The sequence below is a fragment of the Lycorma delicatula genome, chromosome 2 (assembly GCF_047948215.1).
Source record: "Lycorma delicatula isolate Av1 chromosome 2, ASM4794821v1, whole genome shotgun sequence".
Classification (NCBI taxonomy): domain Eukaryota; kingdom Metazoa; phylum Arthropoda; class Insecta; order Hemiptera; family Fulgoridae; genus Lycorma; species Lycorma delicatula.
This window is the reverse complement of record NC_134456.1, coordinates 22,160,176-22,184,453: the sequence shown is the minus strand read 5'-3', so window position 1 is coordinate 22,184,453 and position 24,278 is coordinate 22,160,176. Positions and strand designations below refer to the sequence as shown.

Here is a 24,278-nt window from a genome sequence, read left to right as displayed (position 1 = left end):
ATACAAAATGACATTGTTTACATATGTTGCGTAAGACAAAGATACCTATTTTTCAGTGTGAATTGTAAATGTTGGCAGTACTTATGTTCAGCTTCATAAATTTCATTTAGTTTGGTTATGTTATTAAATGTAAATAAACTGAATACTGGAGTTTTTTTAGATATTTAAGAGACTTAAACTTCAAATTACAAAAGTTAGGTATGACTTGGTATGTTTTAAAGTTATTATTTAGTAAAAAAATAATGTAAGGTTGTTACCAGTGTTGACGTCGCTACTTGAAGTGTAAACATAAATTAACAAGTTTGGAGCCACCGCATATTAATGTTCTTACTGTACAGTTGTGTAAATCATTAAGATACGAGATGCTACCAGGCATTGGTGTGTTTGGGACTGGTAATGTTGTTAAGGTTGTTGTGCCATTTTTAAGGGAAAAAGGCTTCAAAATAGAAGCAATTTGGGGCAGGGCTTTGAAAGAAGCACAAGATGTTGCTAAAGAATTAGAAATACCATTTTTTACTAACAAAATAGATGATGTACTTTTACGCAAAGATGTTGATCTGATTTTTATTATTTGCTCTCCGAACTTACATTCACAAATTTCTGTGAAGGCATTAGGAATTGGTAAACATGTATTATGTGATAAACCAGCAGGTTTATGTCAAAGTGAAGCCCTGAAAATGGTTAGAGCATCACAGTATTATCCATCATTAATCTCCATTGTTAATCATAGCTTGAGATTTCTACCTGCATTTACTCAAATGCGTAAAGCGATCATGGATGGATTTTTAGGTAATGAAGAAGAAATTACAGTGTGTGATGTGAGAGTACAGATGGGAAGTTTATTACATGATTATTATGATTGGCTTTGTGATGATACAATGGGTGGAGGTGTATTAACACTTGTTGGAAGTCATGTTATTGATCTTGTCTCTCACTTACTCTCTCAACGTGCAGTACGTGTTCATGGTGTTGTGAGAACATTTATTAAGACTACCAAAGAAATTAATGGTATCAGACATATATCTAGTCCAGATTTTTGTACATTTCAAATGGAAATGAATAAAGGAGCATTAGTAACTGTGACATTAAACAATCATTTGCCTGGAATGTTTAATCAGGAAGTCATTATCTGTGGTAAAGGTGGGCATTTAGTTGTTAGAGGTGGTGATTTATATCGTTATAAGGCTGGTTCATCAAAAGAAGAAGTGATGTACCTTGATGTGGAAGATTTACAAAAATATGGTAGTATTAATCCTATTGCTGCAAATGTCATTCCTCGCCCATACATGAAAGGTCTTTTTAAAATGATGGGAGCTCTTAGAGAAGCATTTCTTCCTGTTGAAGATAAAAGGGGTTGGATTAAGGAACCAGTTGCATCAGCTGCAACTTTTGAAGATGGTTTATATGTACAAGCTGTGATTGATGCTCTTCGAAAATCAAGTGCTAATCGTGAATGGATAAAGGTGACTGTTATTACTGAAGAACCAGATCCTAACCCTTTGCTGAGTGCTGCTGTCAGACGCAGTGGCATTTCACTGTAGCAATTTTAACCATAACATCCTAGCTTTATTTATTTGGGTTGCTTTATTTTTTACAGTATTATTTTTTTTTAATGTATTTATATATAAGAATGTAGCTTTTATATGTGTATATCTAGCCTACCTGGGTTTACAAAGTTGACTTTAAATTTTGGTTGTAAAAATTTTGTATTTGCTTCTTTTGATAACATTTTTTTATAAATTTATTTACGTTTTTGGTTTTAACCTTGGTTGTGATTTCTGGTTTGATTTTATATTTTACCACTTAATTTCATCACTCAATTACATAAATAATAAACTGCTTTTACATATAATTTCAGTATATATTATTACTATCTAACCTTCCCTTGTAATTTTTATAATTATGAAACCTAATTTGATGTATATGAGGCAATTCACTTAGGATATGGTTAACTTTTAAAAACTTGAGAGTATAATAATATCAAAATGATTTTATAATTAGACATTGAGATAGATGTCATTTTAAATAGGTACTTATTAAATTAAGGTTTAAAGTTTATGAGAAATTTAAAAAACAGTTTGCATTTAGTTTGACAATTAGAATTTGAGTTACCAGGAATTCTTTCCAGAGTTATTATATAGCTCCTCATCATATTTGATGTTGCAGCTAGTACAAAATATGTAGAGCTGTGTAATAACAATTATCTACATATTTTTGAAGCTCCAAAAAAATCTTTTGGAAGAACACTTAGGAGTCACTTTGTTAATAACATGTTGCTTGTATCAGGTAAATTAATGTAGAAGTGGTTCTCATTTTAAAATGATTTTGTTTATTCCAGTACTGCTTATTTTAAAAGTTGATGAATTTCATCCAAAATTGTAAAACTATTTCCAGATAATGCAAACATTAGTACTAGGATTCAAGTGGTTTTATAAAGTATTACTGAGCTTACTTGTGAAGTCAATCTGGTATAATTTTAATTAAATGTATCAATCACAGTGTCTATGAAACATTTTTATCGCTTTTATTAACATTAAAGTAAGTTAAACCATAAAAAATGTGCTTGCCTATGATTCTACATCTCACCATTGAAACAACTTGACAAAGGGGTGGATTTAATTGCACTATTTAAACAAATTTAATGAGCTTATAGGTTTAAAAAGTGAAAATGTTTTGATAAGGTGAGTTTTTAACAGTTTTGGTAATTTATGATTGTTATATATGTTTTATGTAAAAGATTGTGCATTAAGTTTGGGTAATGTTTTCTGCACTTATAAAAAAAGTAACAAAAAACAGATAAAAAATTGTCTCCCAAAGGTATTAAGAATTGCTTTTAGTGGTGAAGAAAAACACATTTTTTAGCTTATTCTTGTAGTGAAATTTAAATTTTTTTAAGTATAAAATAAAAATTTTTTTGTTAGAAATGATAGAGTAAAAGTTTTGCTCAATTTTTATTTAAAAGCATTAGCTGTGGTATTTATATAATCCCACATTCCATTATCTTTTGCACAGGATTGTTATTTTGTTCATAAAATCTATTAAATTCTACTCTAAGTTCTATTTAATTAGAGTAACATTTTAATCGTAATTTTGGAGTTAAAAGAAATTTTGTTTGTTCATGGTGTCAACAAAGATATTAATCTAAAAATATAATTTTTTTACAACAGACCAAACCAAATTTTAAAATAGAATGTTTTCAGCCATCTTTGTGACTATCCTGATTGACTATGCTGCTGTTGTTGGATTAGTTCTGCTAATTTTACTGCTTATGATTTTTTTAATTATCGAGATACATATGGTTAAAAAGTATGTTAGATTTAAATAATTTTGTGAATTACTATTTCGGTATTAATGTAGTAGGCGATTACCGCAGTAGTTAGTTAGTTCTTAAATAGTGCCACTGAAATGCTATATTAAAATAAGAAAATAAATAAATAAAAATTATAAATCTAACCAAACTTAACCTATGCTCGCTTCACTTCATAACCTTGACTAGCGAGCGTAGGGTAAATTTGGTTAGTTAATTTTATTTTTTTTTTTCTTATTTCAACACAACATTTCAGTGGCACCATATAATAACTAACTACAATGGTAGATTGCTTACTGCATTAATACCAGTATTTCAATAGGATGCATTATGATGATTGTTTGCAATAAGAAAATACATCCATTCATTTTTTTACTTACAACATTATGGATTTTGTTCAACTGGCAGTGTATTGGGTGCAGAAAAAAATCCCTAATCCACACACACACACACACATACACATATATATATATATATATATATATATATATATATACATATTCTTTTTTTAACCTATACTCAAGTCCAAATGCACAATTTTTTTTCTTTTGTGGAGGAAATTGCTTTGGTGGTATTGTAAATAACTTATTTTAACAGACAGCATGAGTGAAAAATATTTTTATTTAAAAATTTATACATATGTTGTTTTACTACAATCCTGTTCTTAATTTTATTACAAGTCTGTCATCTTTTGCATTTATTGAAAATGACTTTTTTCATGTAGCTTCTACTTTACATACCAATCTATATTTTAAAATAAATTAAAACTGACTACTAATAATGTACTAAGATGTAAAATTTAATCTGTTTTAAATATTGACTGTGTTGAATTGGATGCTAAATTAATTTTGTGGTTTTTAATTTGATGCACACTTATTAAAGAATTGAAAATTGTAAACAATTTGTTTTTTAATACATTTTTTTTAAGCTGGTTTAATTATTATTATTTTTGTTTATTTTATTCGTTATATATGAAGTCCTTCTCGGTAGATAATTTGCACTGTAGAGAGATTTATGTTTATTTAATGGTATAATAATTTTAATTTTATCTATAGAATGACCACAGTCCCTTTCCATGATAAAAATACAGGTATCTGACAGGACTACACTTTTATGAAGGAAGTATTAACAGCATTTCACATCTTAACTTCCTTGAAAATTATTTTATTCCTCAACTTTTCGATTGGGGTAAGGAATTAATGCATTTTACAGCAAGGTGAAACTCCCTACTCATGCTCAGTCAATAAAGGAGGTTTTAAATGAACATTTTGAAGGGCACTGCTGGGGTAGGGGCTTCAAAATTCAATGACTGTACGTCCAGTCTTAATAACCTGTAACAACTTGTTTTGGGATGTAATCCAAGAAAAAGATCTCATTTGCCTTGGTCTGTTTTTATAACTGAAGTATTAAACTAATGAAAAAACAGTTAGTTTTTTTTTTTATAGAAAGGGACTTCGTAATTACTGTTATTAAACATTAATATTTTACATTTAAATATTTTCTCAAATAAATGAAAGTAAAGGTTAGAAAAAATTACTTTTTTATAACTCATTCAGAATTTGTTATTCTCAAGGTTTATATACACAGCCTTCATTAATATACAGTTTTTTATTGTGTTCTGTTAAAATCTTTTTGACCCACTGATAATTTCAAAAAATCAAAAGGACAAAAGGTTTGTCCTGAAAACACTTCCAAACCGTTGTTTTAGGTAAATAGATAAAAATAGCTGCAGGTTTACAGTTGATTAAATCCAAGAAGAATCTGTTACTGCTTTCCAACAAATTTATCAACAGTTTCCCCACACGGTTCCAAAATTATATTAACCTAGAGTAACCAAGTAATTGGTGTTAGTTATCTAACAAAGTCAGTTAAGTTAGCCAGAATGGTTGAGTTAATTATATAATTATGAAAATTAAATGTTATTTATAACCAGTTCCCTAGTATATTAATTTCATCATTTTCGGAAAAAAAAATTGACATTAATTATGTCATTCTTTATAAACCAGTCTAAAATGGTTTTCTCATATATTTATATATTTCTCTTAATTTATTTAAATAATGATTTAAATATTCATTTAACAACTAATTGTTTCTGTTAAAAGACAACATTTCTAGTGAAATGTTTTTTGTAACACTGTCAGTAAGGAAAGTGTTTAACAAGAATGAAACTATGTATAATTATCCTCTTATATTTAAACAATAGAAAAATAATGTTATACAAATGTTCTATAAATGTACTCAGATTATTTAATGAATCAACAGAAAAATATTAAAGACTAGAACAGTCCAAAGAAATTAAATGGCTAAAAAATTTGTGCTGAAAGAAAAAAGATGTAGTTAGAAAAGTTTTAAAGAATTATTGGTAGAAGTAGAAAATATGATAATTAGTACGTAATATATAAGAATTAGCACATAGGTCTTAAAAAGATTCTCTGAAAATGAACGTTTTAAATGTAACATAATGAAGAATGGTAATGGAAAATTGATGTGGAATCATGAAAAATTAATTTTATTATAGTGGGAAAATTATGTTTAGAAACTAAGCCTATAATATAATGATAAAGTAACATTTGACAGAAAAAAGGAACAGTATAATAAAGGATAAATCTGGCTAAGAAATTAAAAGGCTTAATTGTAACAAAAAATGTACGAAATTGATGGACTGTCTGGAGAATAATAAATCCATATATTTAAGAGATATAAAATAGACTGAATTAATTGACTTGTTAGATATATATATAACACGCTGACATGCTCCCTTTATACTTTCATAAATTGTATAATTGTACCACTACCAAAGCTATAAAGAATGAATACTACTTCACTATAAGCTTACAGCCTCCTATACATGAAAAATGGATAGATCTCATTATTTTAGTATGAGAACAAAGTACAGAGCAGCTGACCAAAGATAAGTTTGGTTTTATGGAAGACGAACTTGACATGCAGATTATGATATTTTGTTTAAATCAAAAACTAGTTAGGTTTAAATTGAAATATCACTTCCTTCCAGTTAGAATTATATTCTATTCTGGTTAATTAATCATAAGCCCACCAGGTTGGTCTAGTGGTGAATGCGTCTTCCTAAATCAGCTGATTGGAAGTTGAGCATTCCAGCATTCAAGTCCTAGTGAAGGTAGTTACTTTTATACGGATTTGAATACTAGATAAGTATATCATCCTTTGAAGTAATACCTAAATAGTAATTCCCAGAGGCTAAACAGAAAAAAGAAAAAAGGTTAATTAATCATAACCTAATTAATATAGCCTGCTAGATTCATGAATCTAACAGGCTACAATATCTGTTTTGTTTGAATGTGGATGCAGCAACTAGGGTCTTGCCTTAAATAAATTACAGCATTCTAAAAACTTCAAAAAATTAAAAATTATTTTTTACTATTTTGATAAATTTGATTATAAACATTTAGAACTAATTAGCAACATTCTTCTGCATATTAACAAGGAAATAAAAACATTTACTGCTTATATATTTATTATTTTAAATTACTACTTAAATTTAAAATTATGAACTTATTAATATGCATATTGTGGAACAGAGTAAACATGAGAGGTCGTAAAGTAATTTTTTTTTTCCTGTTTAGCCTCCGGTAACTACCGTTTAGATAATACTTCAGTGGATGAATGAGGATGATATCTATGAGTGTAGTCTTGTACATTCTCAGTTCGACCATTTGTGAGATGTGTGGTTAATTGAAACCCACCAAAGAACACCGGTATCCACGATCTAGTATTCAAATCCGTGTAAAAATAACTGGCTTTACTAGGACTTGAACGCTGGAACTCTCGACTTCCAAATCAGCTGATTTGGGAAGACGCGTTCACCACTAGACTGGAACTCCAACCGAGAACCTCCAGTTGAAAGGCATAGATGTTAACCACTCCATTATGAAGATTGGCATAGTTATTGTAACTGAACTGTTGGAAACTACTCATTTTTATACTGAATGTTTGAGGAGTTCCTTTTGTAACTCGTAGGTGTGTTTATGTAAGCAAAATATTAAAGCATTTCATGTAAGAATAGAATTGCTTAACTAAATAGTTAGATTGTTATTTAATATCTAATTATGAAATCCTTTATATTTCATTACTTTTAAATGGAGTTTTGGATATCTTAAAACTATAATTGTTACGGAAATTAGAAATGATATAAAAAGATGTTTTCAAGAAATCTTTACTGTATATATTAAAGTAGAAAAGATGGATGAGGGACACACTCACATGGCATTGTCAGCAGTTATGGAACACCATGCAGTGTACCTTTTGTTATCTTAAGCAATTTTTGAATTTTTAACAAATGTCTTGGATGGATTAAGAAAGGCTTTTGGAATCTTTTGTGATCTGTAGAAGGATTTTTATATAAATAAGTTAAGGATACAAATACATGTAATTTGGTGGGTTCCTGGTACAGATCTTTTCCCTCATAGAATTTTTAGAAAGAGGTAATAATTAAAATCAATTAAATTTTTTTCTAATTAACCAGTCAATACGGGAAATCAAAATCTCTATCCTATGCCCAACATTTTTTCTGCTTCTGCTTAATTTTAATGATATTGTAAGAAAATATTAAAGAAATGATTGTTGTTTGGTGATACGACAGCATTTTTTCATAGACCTGAAGTGATTAAAATGTAATCTTAATTTCCTGGTTATATATATTTTTGAGATGGCTGTTTCAGGCTGTATACAACTTTAATTTATTCAAAAATAACTTGCAGGTCACACAATTGACCTGCCAGTTATATCCTAATGATAGGATAACAACCCTGAAGAAAGATCTGTTTGTTATGGGAATCAAGACTTTCAACCTTACTTCTTGGAAAGTTAAAAGTAGAAAATACTAAAATATTAATAATATGTTTACAAACGTAATGAAGGGCATAATATGAAATTGTACTGTTAAAATGTTTTGATTTATTATTAAACTTATTACTAGATAAATGCAGAGAAAAGTTGTTCATCTGTTGGTGTATATTTTTGAAATGAAATGGCTTAAAATGTAGAACTTACGCATTATACATTTTTAGTAACAGAAATATAATAATAATAAATATGCTGTTCTCATATATAGGCCAAAATCTAACAAAGAAATTTATCAAGAAATAAAAGATTTAGAAACAGAAATAAGAAAAAGCAGAATGACTTTTTGTCCACATTTATAGAACGAGTGGCAATAGGCTTACAAAATAATTATTTAACTTTTACAAAGATAAAAAATAAAAATAGTGTAGTACAGGGAAGTAAACCAAGATGTAGAAAAACTAAATAAAAATTGGAAAAAAATGACAGATAAAGTTTTGGAATGATTTTGAGGAGTTCATTCTAGTTGAAAAGGAGAAACCAAAAAACAGCTCCAGAAAATTTATAAAAGAGCAAAAACAAAAGATTCTTTCTCGGAAAGAATGAAGTAGTACTGGAAAGAAAATGAAAAGAAGAAAGGGAATGCAATGAATCAAAAGAGGAAGAAAAGGTTTTTGGTAGTTGGTTTTTAATTTGCTGTCAACTTACAATAGTCAAAAATTTAAATAACTGAAAAACTGTTACATTAATTTTTAAGTGGATGTTTTAAACCTTTTTAAAGTTTTTTTACACTCCATTAATAATAAATATATGTTTTATCTTTTAAGGTAAGATATAATTATCAGTCATGTCAAGTAAAATATAATTATTCAGTCGTTAGACCAAGGACGGTGTAACGACTGAAAGAAGTCTCTCCAGTGGGGTGAATTTTATTTTATATCTGTATTTAGACGGTTCTTTTATTAATATTGGTAAATATATTTTTTGGGTAAACTTTAGTATTTTGTGATATATACATAAGTACACAAACGTTCTAATTATATCTTTACTATTAAAGCATTTATTTGGATATTTACTAATAACTCATTTCTATTCTTTACCAAATTGCTTAATTGAAAATTTATGCAATTTTTGAATGATAGTGTAATTTTTATCAAATAATTATAAATTTAGTTAAAATTTATAATAAATTTATTTTTAAATAAATTTAGATAAATTTTTAGGAAAACTTTTCTGGATTTAAAATTTTACACATTCCACAAATAATCAAGATATTCTTCCCATGATTTATCAATCAAATTTAGATATGTCAAAATATGTACATATTAAGTGGAAATTTATGTTTAGTCACCAAAAGTAAATAAAAAATAAAAGTAATTTTCAAATAATTTCAGATAATTATAAATTTTAACTTATAATTTTTAATATTTTTTCATCATGAATTGTCAAACAGTTAGATGTAAAAAACATAAGATACATCTCTCACATATATATTACTTTAGAGTATTTAAAAAAATAAGATTACTTGTATTTTAAGTTGGATCATTGTGTTTATGAACATCTTTTCACTTCCTTCATCTGTGTTGTAGGTGGTATTTTTGTTGATGTACCCAATTTGAAGAAGTTATGAACTCTGTCGTATAGTATAATTGTTTTGTTGTCAATGCTCATTTCACAAGTTGCTTTCATAAATTTGATTCTGTTTTAATGTGTTGAGTTTACAGTGTTTTTTTTTTTGTTTATGTGAAATTTTCTTTATGTGGTGAGATCTGTGAGTACAAGGCATGTTTTTTTATAAGGTGTTTTACAAGTTTGATTATGCTTCTGTGTATGCTTGATGTAGGGTTATTTTTAACTATGGTTGAATAGACACTAGCCTGCCCAGTCTAATTTTCTGGTTCTCAATACATTAATTTTTATTATACAAATTATAAATTACAATTTAGCTGTGGTGTAGGATGCTTTATTTCATTTACAAAAAATAAATGATAGAAACCTTATCTTAGTATAAAGTTTTCATCAAACCTTAAATAAATTGCCTTTTAACATTTAATAAGCTATATCTTCTAGTATGATATATCGAAGCACATGTGCAGGTTGTAATCCTGTTATGTTTTTGTAGATGATTAATTCAGTACATAGATATGAAAAATTATATGTGAAAATATTAAATAGAAACTTTATTTAATATTAAAAAGGAAAGCTAGCCAGAAAAGGCCTTTATGATCAGGATTTGAACCCGCCCTCTACTGAAAAGCTGAAACACTACCTGCAGAGGGATTTTATTATAACAGGGATTTTTTCGAAGTAAACATTTCATTATTTTTTTATTGTTTATAATAAATGTGCAGGAATATGCCTAATTAAATGCAGTATGAATATTTCAATGCATACCAAATTTTATATTTAATGTTACTTAATTACAAAAAAATACTGTACCTACAAGCTAAGTAAAAATGAGATTGAAATTTATCTACATATGAGCAGTTTTATATAAACATTAGAATACAATCAAAAAATTATTCAACAAGTCTGTTCTTATTACTCTGCATTTCGTGTGGAGGAAATTAGCAGCGTAGCTGCAGATAGGTCAAGAAATAAAAGTTCTATTAAAGTTTTACACCATTTAGTTAATTTATGAATAATAAAAGATAATTATTTGAAATCTTTTTGAAGTAAACAGTAAAGCAAAATTAAAATGAGAATGATACAGAATTAAGTATACAACAGGAAAATGTAATATTTTATAAATTATTATAAACCTATAAAACTGCAAAAACTACAGAAGAAATAGAAATAGTGCCCCACGTGGTAATGCACAAATGAAGGGTCTAATTCAGGATGAAAAAGTAACAAGGAAGGTAATGTAAGCAAAAATCCTAACTAAATTCATTCATTTTTTTTAAACATAAACTTATCTGAAAAACAAATTAAAATAATTACATTTAGTGTACGTATTTACACTAGTAATATTCTCAAATATATTTTTTCTTTTTTATTATTGAACACAATACTATTTAAATCATAAATATTTTGATAATAATGAGTTTTATCTACTTGGATTTCATTAGCTAAAACAATAGGTCATTATAAACATTTTATTCTGAACAAATTGAAATTTTATTTGTTTGAATATAACTAGTTAAACAAGCAATCCTGTTGTAGCAAAATGCATTGTTCAATAAATAAATATTTTCAGCTAGTTTTCAATTCATCCTGTAAAAAAAAAAATAATTATTAAACTTAAAAAAAGTTTATGCTGATCTTGGTCCTCCACTGAAATAATGCAATAAAAATCCTTTTGTAAATATGAAATGTAATCATATTTAAATAATAGTACAGTAGGGGTATCATAACAGAGCATTTGGGGTTTTCCGTAAAATAAATCTAAGTAAATTATCAGAGTAGCTTCTTTTTGCCTACCTACATGCCAAAAAAACATTTTTTCATAGATGCTTGCAAAATCAGCTTGTTCCAGTTCTCTTCTAAGCTGTATGTATTCCTTCCTCAACTTTTCATGTTTATGGATTTGGATTGTAGAAATGTTTGACAGGATGTACACATCCTGTTCAAACATTCAGCAGCCTTCAGATACAATATTAAATTGCATTAAAAGATTTATGATCTACTTTCCTTTAGTTCCTGCACTATAATATTGTAACCATAGGTTGTGTGAGATTTCTAGTAGAGCATCATTAATAAGAGACGGTAATTTTTTTCCCATCAAGTATCTTTATTTTTCAAAATATTTTGGTCCAGTTGTTTTTCCAGCTACCACTATTATTACTACCTATTTCTGTCCATACCTTTAAAGAAAATGTTTTTGAAAAATTATTTTCAATCATGAAATTATATTTTGACAAAGTGTGAATCTGAATTTTGTACACTGTCCATTTCATTTCTAGTGACTTAAACGATCATTGTCATTCTATTATATATATTCATTTCATACTTACTAAAACACATGTGTAAATTTATATCCGAGACTGAAAATAAATTATGATTTATGACTCATCAGTAAATAATTATATTTACAGAATACATTGAACAATACTTACTGCTATTAACTTTTAAAAAATATTCAAACAAGCAAAGTATGATTTTCTTTGCAATAAAATTTTATTGTTCTAATTAATAATAAATAAAAAAATGGATAATATTAGTAATTACAATAATATCAATGAGAAATTAACATACTACCATTTTGATATTTGGAAACATAAAATCATCAAATTCTTTAATTTATTAGAGAATGTTGGTATAAACATGAATATCATGTTTATACCATTAGTATACATGTTTATACACATAAGTAATACTTTCAGTCTGTTCTCCAAAGGGAATGACTATATAACAAACATCATTAATTTCAGAAAGCAATTCTGACTGGTGACACCTCAGGTGCTTTAGAAACATCAGTTATATAAAAGACTTTGATAGATGGTGTAAAACAGAAAAAAACAAGGAAACTAAATAATATGAATTTGGATAACCAATATTAAAATATTGTAAAATACAACCAACCACATCTGTCTGCATGAGTTTCAGAAAATCAAATCAATTAAGAAAAGTTAAAAATTTACTTAAAGAAAGAATTAAAGAGCAGGCAATCATGACACCATTTTCATTGGTAGACTACCTGCCTATCTCTATGGATTACAGAATAAATTAGTAAAATAATATAGAAACCAAGTTCTGATAAAGGAACTAATAGTATTATTTTATAGTTCAAATAACATTTTTATATTTCAAACTTTTGCTAGCCATATTTACTGAGCAGCAAGTACCAACAAAGTATGACGCCATATTAATCATTTTAGGCCCTAAAAATATAAATAATTTTCTATTTATTATAAAGTATATTTGTGATAAAAGTGATTCATTTAAGTAAACTCCCATAAATACAACTAGTGTTTATATTTAGTTGGAAATATTTAGGGCATTTCCAAGTAACTTTAGACATTGGTATTTTAAAATGTTGAAATTTCTAAAACAATTGTATTTGTTATGTTTCAGATAAAAGACCATAACTATTACTTGTACGTTAATATATGGTTAACAGTTTTTAGGGTAAAAATATATTATACTGTTCTTGATGCTACTAAATTGTTATATTGAACAAGAACAACATTTTTTGACTAACTGAACAGTATAAATATTAGTTGACAAGATAAAATTTAATAAATATTCTTAAAATAATTTTTAGATAATAATTAGTTATAATATCATGAAAGCTTATTTTCATTCATTTTTTAATTATTATCCAAGTAATAACAATGTTAATACGTTTCTTCAAATTTGTGAACCAGGATTTATTGCCAGAACTTTTCTCTGCTTTACATTAGTACAATAGTTCTGTATATAATTATTCAGTGATATTAAGACCTTTTATTTGTTTAATATGTTATGAATTTTTAATTTGATTTTTTTGTCATATTAAAATTATGTCCAAGAAAAGTATTTATATAAAAAACAATTTTTATTATGTTTTCTTTTAATATTCAGTAATAGTTGAACTGATAATAATTGCATTCATATTAAAGTTAAGTGTAATAATATCTTTTCACTGAAGAAATTTTAATAAATATTTTCCATTTATAAGGTCTTACATAATATGCCTCAATCATAATTTTCTAAAAATCCAACTTATTTCTGATTCCTATATTATGTATAATATATTCATTAGTGATTTGTCCTTTTTGTTTCAGGTAGAACAAATTCTTGAAGGGTAAATTGTACATAAACTAGTTATGCTGTTTTACTGAAAAAATAATAAAAACACATTCCATAGCTGTAAGAAAAGGCAATTCAGAAAGATGAAAATAAATATTATTTACTTAAACAGATCTTTATGTATCCTATTCAATTTCTGTTAACCCAAAATTAAAATATAAACATACTTACTCATTAACCTATTGAAACAAATAATGGCGATCTGTAAGTATGATCCCACTAAGTCTAATCTGAAATTTTTCATACAAAAAAAAAAATTACATTAACCTGAGAACAATAGTGCCTTGAATGCAAGCTACTAAAGATTATTTAGAAATAATTTGGATTCATTTTCTAATCCTGAAATTTACATAAAAACTCAAAACATAGATTGTGAAGGTTTTATAACATTAGTTTACTGGTCAGTACATTCATGTGGTTAATTTTTTTGTATAAACCTTAAAGGTTTAATGTTTCACAACTCATTAAAAGTTCCCACCTAAACCAATATTTTTCTTTACTTATTCCCCAGTCAATGCTGTGGCAAAAACTTTCTGCAGTATGATGGATATTCTATTTTTCAGTCAACAAAAGTGAGACAAACTTTTATAAAACAGTTGTTCTTGAAACCATCCAGATTTTACATTATTTCCAATTTTTATTCTATCCAGTTTGAAATTATTAAACTACTCATTACACTGGTAGTTGAGAGTTGAATTCAGTGTGTGTACTGTCATCAGTCTTTTAAATTTTAGTTTCTTAATAGAGAGGCCTCACGTGCAAAAAAGGGGTAACTATCATATACTTATTTCACTATAACAATTCAATATGAAGCAATGATAAAGACAACTAATTTTAAAATAGTTTATATTGTTTTTATAAACTGTACGATTTTTTATTAAAAATAATCTTCTACTTATCTGGAAAAACTTAAAATGGGGATCTTCAAACGAATTTCCTCAACAAATTAAAAAAAACAGACAATTGAAACCAGTCCATTAAATGAACATGCATACAAGTTAAACTGAGAACCTCCTTCTTTTAAGTTTAAAATGATTAGAAATTTAAAAAAAAAATTGTTTGACAGACATTTTCTTATTAACCAGGGTAAAGAATACCAGAATAGGAAATAAGATATTGGCAAGACAGTGAATTTGGTCAATGTACTGGGATGCCATTTCTATTTTAATGATCCGATGCACTTACAAAAAATCCAATTAATAACGACCATTAATTTTATAAGATTTATTTGTTGATGATTTGAGAACTAACGTTTTCTTTTCAAGTAACACCATATGGGATTTTATTTTTAAAGAAATTATAAAAAAAACTGCTGTTGATATTTTTGGTGTACTATTTCTGATTAACAATTTTATTTTAAAAATATGTTACTTATTCAAGAAAGAAATTTCATATAAATTTTCCTTTGTAATATATTCAATGAATTATGTGACCGATAAGAATAATTCCACTGCTATTATTAACAAGATGAAGAAGCTACAATTTCCATGGAGGTCAGTGGAGAGGCAACTTCATCTTTCATTCAAAATTTTTTGGGTTTGAATCCTGGTCAGGGTTAGCAATTTTTATATGAACTCCTTACACAAATATCAAGCTTGTATGATTAATCATGTATAAAAAAATTTCTACATACAGGATGAGACTGATTTTACTAATGCATCCATTTAGTTGGATGCATTTAACAGTATCAATAAATATGATTCACTATTAGTATCTACAGCCGGGCAGTTTTATACCAAAAGTATTCTTCATAAATGATAATTTGACAAAGACCTGTTATATTTATTGATTCTTTTATCAACAAAACAATATAAATTTTATTAAAATACTAGCAGACTGCAATGTTTCACTATTGCTAGATTTAAGTATATATATTATATTATATACATATACGTAGATTATATGAACACAATTGAAAGTTTGATAAAACATTAACAAAATGAACATTACAGAACTAACAAAATTAACCTTTCCCCTTTCCTTCCTTTTATCTTTTTTTATTTTTCATTTTTTCCCCGCATGTAAATTGGTCCAGTAGTTTTTTAGTTTATAGTGGAAACACATATCAGAAACATAGAAATGGAATCATAAAATATTTAGTACAGCGTGTATTGTTTTATATCCAACAGATAGCGCTGTTTTTCAAAAAAGGCATGTTTTTACCTATCACAGGTATGACATCTTAGGTGTATAAAAACACGTGTGTAATCGAATACAATATTGTGTCAAAATTTCAAAGCAATCTGTGAAGAACTTTTGGAGATTTAAGATTTTGAACAAAAGAACATACATTTTTATTTATATATGTAATTAATAATCATAAACAAAAAAAATTGCTTTTCATGTAAAATTTAATCATTCAGACATAATTTATTTTCATCTAATAATAACAATTTTTCATTAATTTAAATTATTATTCTATTAACTTTTATTCAGTCATTTTTATAACGGGAAATTTTTTTTTTTTAATTAGGTAAATAAAGTTTAAGATTTGGAATCAATATAAGCAAAGATATAAATGATTTTTGAAATGAAAAATGTATGAAGTTTCACATGTTTAGTTGTTGCAGCTATTTCCTTCTATTTCATAAGACATGCATGATTAGAAGAGATTCTGGTCAATTACTTTCTCTGAAACTAATAATTTTTATTATACATTAAGTCCAAGTACTGAACATGTCACTGTATTTGGTAGGGCTTCATTTAAGTGGGTGGGATGCTGATTTGCCATTGTATATTTGGACAAAAGTAAATAATGAGAAACCACTTCATACAAATTTTATAGTAAGCCTGACATGAGATGCTTTGGAGGTTGCTTCTTGAGTTAAAGTAACTAAAACTTTCTAGTTATCATTTCAATTATTTTTCTCTGGGGAGAGTTTGTTATTTAACTTTGAGAAATAATAATATACTTGCAAACATTTGTAGACTTAGTGTATGAAATAAATGAGATTATTTTGTGAAGTGTGATTTAATAACCTCCAATTTTTACCCTAGTTTCAATTTCTCTATCAAATTCCAACTTTTAATATTTCTACAAATTTATTTTTTTTGAAAACAGAAATTTTTAAAAGAATTGTTTTTGATGTTTTGTATCTTTTTTCAACTGGTGGCTGCCATTATATTTTACTTTTTGATTTACCCAAACTTATATGATCCTCAATGTTTGGGAGTGCTGTAAATTAACCTAATGGTTTGCTCCAATTAGTGCAGTTGATTGTAAAGTAAAGGTATCTCATTAAACATTTGGAGATATTTATTATAAAACACACTAACCTGTAAATTACAAACACTATTTCAGCTTTATTTAAAAATATTAATTATTTTATAAAACATATTGTTATATTTTGACAATTATATGTTGCTAATACATAAAATTAATGGAGAGTGAAGCTGATCTATCAACATTTTACTCAAGTGTTTGGCATTAGGTTTGGCATTTTTCATATTTTATTAGTGGGGCAACCTGATTTACTAAAATAAGTAAATTAATTAGAAAAAAAATTGTATTTTATACTTCATGTTATTTTGTAATAATTAGTTTCAGCATTGTATTCATGGATTTTGTGAAACTAGATTACAGGGCAATGAAAAAATCCTCATAAGAATTTGGGTAGAAAAATGTAGGTTGATACTTTCAAGAGACCAATAAATGTACTTAAACAACTGATAGACAATGAAAAATTGACACTAGAATTAATTCTAGTGTCTCATATTAAATTCATATGTCTCATATAAGGCTGTGAAACATAACTTAAGATAACAAAAAAGGACATACAAATTTCTCCTTTTCATGTTGTTAACTGCATTTACTACATGCACCAAAACTTCCTAAACCAAATGTAAAGTTACACACTAATTCAATACTCCTAATGCACCAAGTTGTAACAAGGAAATTCGTTATCAAACACTCATTACAAAATTAAGGGTGTAATACAAAATTTACATAAAACAACTTTTATTAACTTCACAAAAACAAAATACAAGTAAAAAAATAATTCAAATGAAACTTTTTCTTAGCTTTGTACTGAAGAAAGTTTAAAATGAAAATACACTGTTTTATTTTTTCTAAAATAATAATAACCTATTAAAATATTTCAATTTAAGAATAATAGGAACTAAAAATTCTTGATCCTAGAAATATGAAAATAAAACATTTAGATAAAATATTAAAAGAAATAGCTTATGGTAATAAAATGTGTTTACAGCTGCTAGGTTATTTGTAAGAAAATTTTATCAGTATAATCAACTGTAATAATCTTCTCACAACCAATTATAAAGATCTTTGAATATAAGTCACCAACGGGAAAAAAAAACTATTTTCTACAAAAAAAACTTACAACTACAAAAGTATAAATTAGAAAAACTAAAAATAATTTACTTCTAAAGTAATTACAAAACTAACTTATTTGTTTAAATACTGTATGAATCTGTTTAAACACAGAAGCTATTTTTAATAAGAAAATATCAAGCGATTGAAATCACAAAAAAATAATGTTAGACATACAAATTCGTCATTCTCAAATTATAAATTATACTGTAATGGCAATATGATCTATTAACATTTCACAAATATATATATATATATATATATATATATATATATATATATATATATAAAATTCTTAACTTAAATTTTTTATAATCAATTCTTATCTTTAATTTGCATTATTTTTCTTTTTTTTACAATTTCTTTAAAATTAATTACATTGACAGAAATCAAGAGTTCCTCTGTACTAGCTGAATAAATAGGTTTTTAAGTCACCTGTACAATAGACCAGTAATTACCTCTGGATTGAATATGAATACGTTCTCTTGCAAAAAAAAATATTCCAATTTAACTTATTATTTCAAAACATCAATAAACCCATAATTGTTACATAAAAAAATGAAGAGTAAACTAAAATATGTTTGTTTAACTGAATATAGAAAAGTCTTCAAGAACAAAGAGCTTAGAAGGAAAAGATCTATTGTGGTTTTATATCAGAGAAAAAAAAGAAAAATTGATGCTAAATTCAACTTAATTAATAAAAATAAATCTTAATTGATTAGAAAAAAATAATTCAACTAAAAAAACAAAGTAATTTGAAAAACTAAATAATCTCGTATTTAAAGGTCAGGTTTTAATTCCAGATGTTAAAAGAAAACAATTCATAGATAAAACATAAATTCTAATTTATATCAAATTACCACAAATAAATTAGAGTTTTATTGAAAGGAATGGAATGTTCTAAAGTATTACATATAAGATTAATTATATACACATATAACTGCTAACAAATAATGATTGAACACATATATGAAACATTTTTGTCATTTTTCAGGACTTAACTACATAAAATATAAATATTCAGCAAATTATATGGTAATTTATAGCTTAATAATAAATTAAATTATCACTTGAAAAAAGTACAAAATTATTATTAAATTGTATATTTTCACATTATACTAATTTCAGTCTTTATTTGCATGCATTCACACATTTACTGGGGAGAATAACACATAACATGATTTGGGTGTACTGCATTTTAAGGTGATTACATAGAAAATAAAGCACTATACAGGGAATTAAGTTGGTATGCATAATTTTATTTACTCATTTGATATGGATCCTAACAGTAAAACAAGTACATCATTAATTTTGGTGCTGTGAAATTAATTCCAAAAGTTTGCAATTCCTGGAAGGAGAATTACATCTCACAATTTTATTTTCACTATTAGTAGAATCTAACATGAAAAGATAGTAGTCTCTAATTAGATTTCCTCCATTACATTCTCTGTAAGTATACACAATTCTTATTGAAAAATCCTCAAACTATGCAAACCAAACTCCCTAAGTTGTTTACTTCTGAATAAGTAGTAAAATAAAACTATCCTTCAAACACTTACTACTCTTCAAACATCATTTTTACTACTTATAAAATTCCAGTAAATTTATCAACAGTAGAGGTAATAGCAAAAATATCTATCATAGTAACAGTCAGGAAGAATGAAGCAAAAGAGGATTTAAATAAGAACTGTGTTTGATTACATAACAAAATTACAGTATTAACAGAAATCAGTGTGTACAGATATGAACTTCATAACAAGTTAACAAAAGTGTAGACAACTAGATGCAACAAATGCATTGCTCTGCATAGATGGTTATTGTATTAAGTTACTTTATACTTAGTTCCTTGTAGAATTACTATTAAAGCTTTTAAACATTTTGAGGGTAAAAGCAAAACAATATTTTTTTTCTTTACATCTTGGTAACACATGTAGTTATCTACCCACAGCAAAAGTGCTAATAATTACAGACTAAATCCAGTGCTAGCATGTTTCCATGATTCTTGTATTTTGTTATTTAATGTATCAAAGAGATTAGGATGATCATCTTTTAATAGAGAGGTTAAAATATTTTGTAACTGACAATATGTGAAAAATGGATTAGGTACAGAAACTTTTTCAGATTCAAATTTTAGTTTTTTTGCATTTAACAACTGAAGTGATTTAGTATCATCAATTTTATTACACTCAATAACAATAGAAGCACTAGAAGGCACATTTCTATTATCTAATGTACTAACAACTTTTACAGTTAATTTTGAATCTAAATCTGAAATTTGAGTTTTATTAATCAGTTCACTGGAAGTAGTATTACATTCATCTATTGACTTTACTGCACTAATGCTTGTATTTTTCATCTGAATAGAAGGTAAATCATTTTCTTTTTCTAACTGAACACCTAGTTCAGTTTCTTTGGCATTTATATCTAAATTATCACTTTTTCTAATAGAACTTAAACATATTTTTGGATTTTCACTAGCTAGATTGTCCATATTATCTATCACAGTGCTTTCCTTTCCATTTTTCTGTACATTCATCACAGCCTCAACTTCATCACTTCCTTTACTATCTATTACAGCAACCTGTTTTTCCTTTTTATTAATATCTAATACAGCATTTTTATCTTTTTCAATTTCATTTGTAATGTCCTTTTTATTACTTCTAGTTTCATCCATGGTAACATCTAGTTCATCACTTTTCTCTTCTTTATAATTTACACTAGCTTCTTCTTTAATTCCATTTTTGTTTTCAGTAATAAATTTGTTATTGCTACAAGCAGGAACATCTTCATTACTTTTATTTCTACTAATTTCTTTAATTCCATTTTTATCAGCTGCAACATCATTATTTTTACCTTTCATTTCATTTTCACTAGCTTCCTCTCTAATTGCATCTTTATCAACCATAAGATTATTGGTTTTATCTTCTATTTCATTTCCGTTAGTTCCCTTTTTAATCCCATCTTTATCCATTTCAACACCATTATGTTCATCTTTGTCTTTTCCATAAACTTCTTTTTCAATTCTATCTTTATCTAATGCAACTACTTGTTTATAGTTTCCCTCATTTGTCACAGCAATTCCTTCCACCATACAACTAGTATCTGTTACATTAACAGAGTTTTTCCTATTTTTATCATTTTTTATTTTATTTGAAGCTTCCTTTGTTGTCTTTATTTTTTTAGCTTTCTTATCTTTAGTTCTAACTGCAGTCAACATGACCCTCTGTTCCTTTTTATCACTTATAAAATTACATTTCGACGAAGCAATTTTCAATTCTAAATTTTTTATCATAGTCTCATTCTTGAAATATTCAAGATTTCTATGATCAAATAAATCTTTTTCACATGCTACAATAACAGATTCGAGCCATATAAAGTTTTCTTTTTCAAATTCAGACGACTCACTACCACAAATGTGAGCCTTTATTTCTTCTAAATGCTCGTTCAACCAACTCACAGTACCAGCCAGTAAAAAGGCACGCATACTACTTAATAAATGCTTTTCTTCCTCGGAATCAGCCTGTAGCGTAAAGATGCTTTTTTCTGCAAGGGGACCTGAAAAATAATTACATGATTATAAGTAAAACAGTAAACCTAGTCAATAAAAAAAATTTACTACACGAAACATATTATTAAAAAGAATGATTTTTAATCATTGAAAAACCTATCTGGTTCCCTCACCGTACTTTTCTTTTAAAAGAATTTAGTTTTTCTGATATAAAACTTATGAAAAAAAATAAAATCATTAGACTTGACCTGCATCATTCATGAATCAAATATAATATATACAATTCTAAACTATTGCAGCTTAAAAATACAATTTTTAACTTTAAATATGTAAGTTTAAAGTTTACAGAATATCTAACTGGAGCTTTAAGAGTTTATTAAGAAGAGCTTTATAAGAGTTTAGTTTTTGAAATACTATATCATAGTATCACTAAATTTGGATATAGTAAGTTATTTCATTAGTGTTTTCATAAAAATAATTTTAGAGAAGAAAATGATCATAATTACAATTGAGATCAAGGATTTGACAATGTTGATCGTCACTAATAATTTCTACATCTAGCAAATTAATACCATTTCAATAAATAATGAAATGCTTAACAAGCATTACATGATGGCTAGTGAACAGAAAGCGTGATCTGGCATTCAGCATGTTTTCAGGAGAGATCAAATTTAGATGACACTGGTAAAATGCATACCCTCCTAAGTTTTCAGCCAAAATTAAAAATATTATTAATCCATAATAAACGCATTGGAAATATTGTCTGTAAAAATGTTGAAATCAATGGTTGATTTGTTTGGCTAAAGCAAGTTAAACAAAATTTTAGGCCAATTTTTTAAATGAAAAATTATATATGTTCTGAATATCTTGTAATGAAAATATTTGCCCATAAATTTATACAAATTTGTGAATAGAACTGTCAGTAAATCAATGAATGTAACTGAAATAACATTTTGATTTGCCAGGTATAAAAAAAAGAATATCACAGTTTTCGCTTGTTATATCTCTTGGGTAAGGTTTACAATGATGATTTGATTTAAGGCTAGAATCAAAGAAGAATTTTAGTTGTGCGCATGGCCTTATATTGATTGTTTATTCCATATCTTTCCACTTGACAACTCCATTAGCAAAGATGCCGACTCCTCAACAGAAAGACAGTCTTCTGTGTTTCATCATTTACCAAACTGTGAAATACATTCCATAGAAATTTTAATTGTGATCCTCCAAGTAACGATAATATTTGTTGATAGCATAATTGATTTAAAACAATTAGATGCCTGTGTAAAAGGAAGTACAAGACAAAGGTTGTCCCATAAAGAAAATGTTGAACATTTCAGGAAGTCTTTCCTGCATAATCCTAAAAATTATTTTAGGAAGGCCACCTGCAAACTAGCAATGCTAGTGATGACAATGTTGAATGTTTTAAGGAAATGTTTCCGTACATGCACGCAACATTTACAGCTGTTACAAGATTGCAAAGTTGAAACCCACAGGCTTGGTATAGTGGTAAACGCATCTTTGCAAATCAGCTGATTTGAAAGTCGAGAGTTCCAGCGTTCAAATCAAGGCAGTTATTTTTATACGGATTTGAATACTAGATCGTGGATACCGGTGATCTTTAGTGGTTGGGTTTCAATTAACCACACATCTCAGAAATGGTCGACCTGAGACTGTACAAGACTACAGTTTCAGAAGAATTACAAAGTCGGCATACTGTGTGCGAGTCTATTTTGCTGAAGCTAGCATAACATGAGTGCTTTTTGGATATGCTTCTAACACAGCTCTTTCCTAACTGCAACATGGACCAGAGAATTTTATTTGTTAACAATATAGTGCGCCTCCTCACAACTCTGAATGGGAATGGTTGAATATTTTCCCTAACTGCTTAATCAGTTGGCATGGATCCAATGAGAGCTTGTTTATGGTGGTTGCCAAGGTCACCCGATCTGACCCCCATACGATTGTTTTCTTTTGGGTTTAATAAAGGATCTTGTGTATACAAGATCCTTTACTCTCTCTGTTACTTACTAATCTACCTGATTTGAGACAGGATTGAAACAGCTCTTGCTGACATGGTATTACTTACAGACATGGTAGTAAAAGAATGGGACAAATTCTATTATCAGTTGAATGTGTGCTGGATGACAAAAGATGCTTACATTGAATACATTTAAGGAAAACCATAAGAGTTACTCTTTCATTTTATTTGCAATTCATTATTGTAAGTCAAAATCAAAATATTAAATAGCTTTAAAACACCAATATTTCATTTTGTACACTCTGTATGTTACCAGAATAATAGGAAATTGAAAATGATGAAAAGTACATGGTTAAATTTTTGTTTCCACAGCATTACATTCCAAGGAGTAGCTAGTTAACTTATTGCAGTAGTGTTATTAATTTCAGAAAATAAAACTTTATACATACATGTAAGATAATTAGCTTTTCATATATAATTTTATACTGAAAACAATTTTTCTTATATCATTTAAATAACAATGACAATTCATTGTCATTAATTAATTAATAAAAGTTAAAAAAAAAGTATTAACTAATAAAGTTAGGGATTAAAAACAATGAGA

General features: G+C 27.1%; 2 protein-coding genes across 3 annotated transcripts in view; one reads left to right on the top strand and one right to left on the bottom strand.

Annotated features, from left to right (window-relative positions):
- The first annotated feature begins 76 nt into the window (after nt 1-76).
- On the top strand, nt 77-13,972 carry LOC142320543 (glucose-fructose oxidoreductase domain-containing protein 1). The gene is made up of 2 exons (XM_075358446.1): nt 77-1,463; nt 13,834-13,972. Exons 1-2 carry the CDS (start codon nt 363-365, stop codon nt 13,855-13,857), a joined length of 1,125 nt encoding a protein of 374 aa, XP_075214561.1. The 5' UTR covers nt 77-362; the 3' UTR covers nt 13,858-13,972.
- A 4,482-nt stretch (nt 13,973-18,454) lies between these two features.
- rig (gem nuclear organelle associated protein rigor mortis) overlaps nt 18,455-24,278 on the bottom strand; it is a 104,274-nt gene continuing 98,450 nt past the window's right edge. For both annotated transcript variants that reach the window (XM_075358444.1, XM_075358445.1), the window contains one exon: nt 18,455-21,743. In XM_075358444.1, the coding sequence (XP_075214559.1) occupies nt 20,152-21,743 (1,592 nt within the window). In that variant the 3' untranslated portion in view covers nt 18,455-20,151. The remainder of the gene's footprint in view (nt 21,744-24,278) is intronic.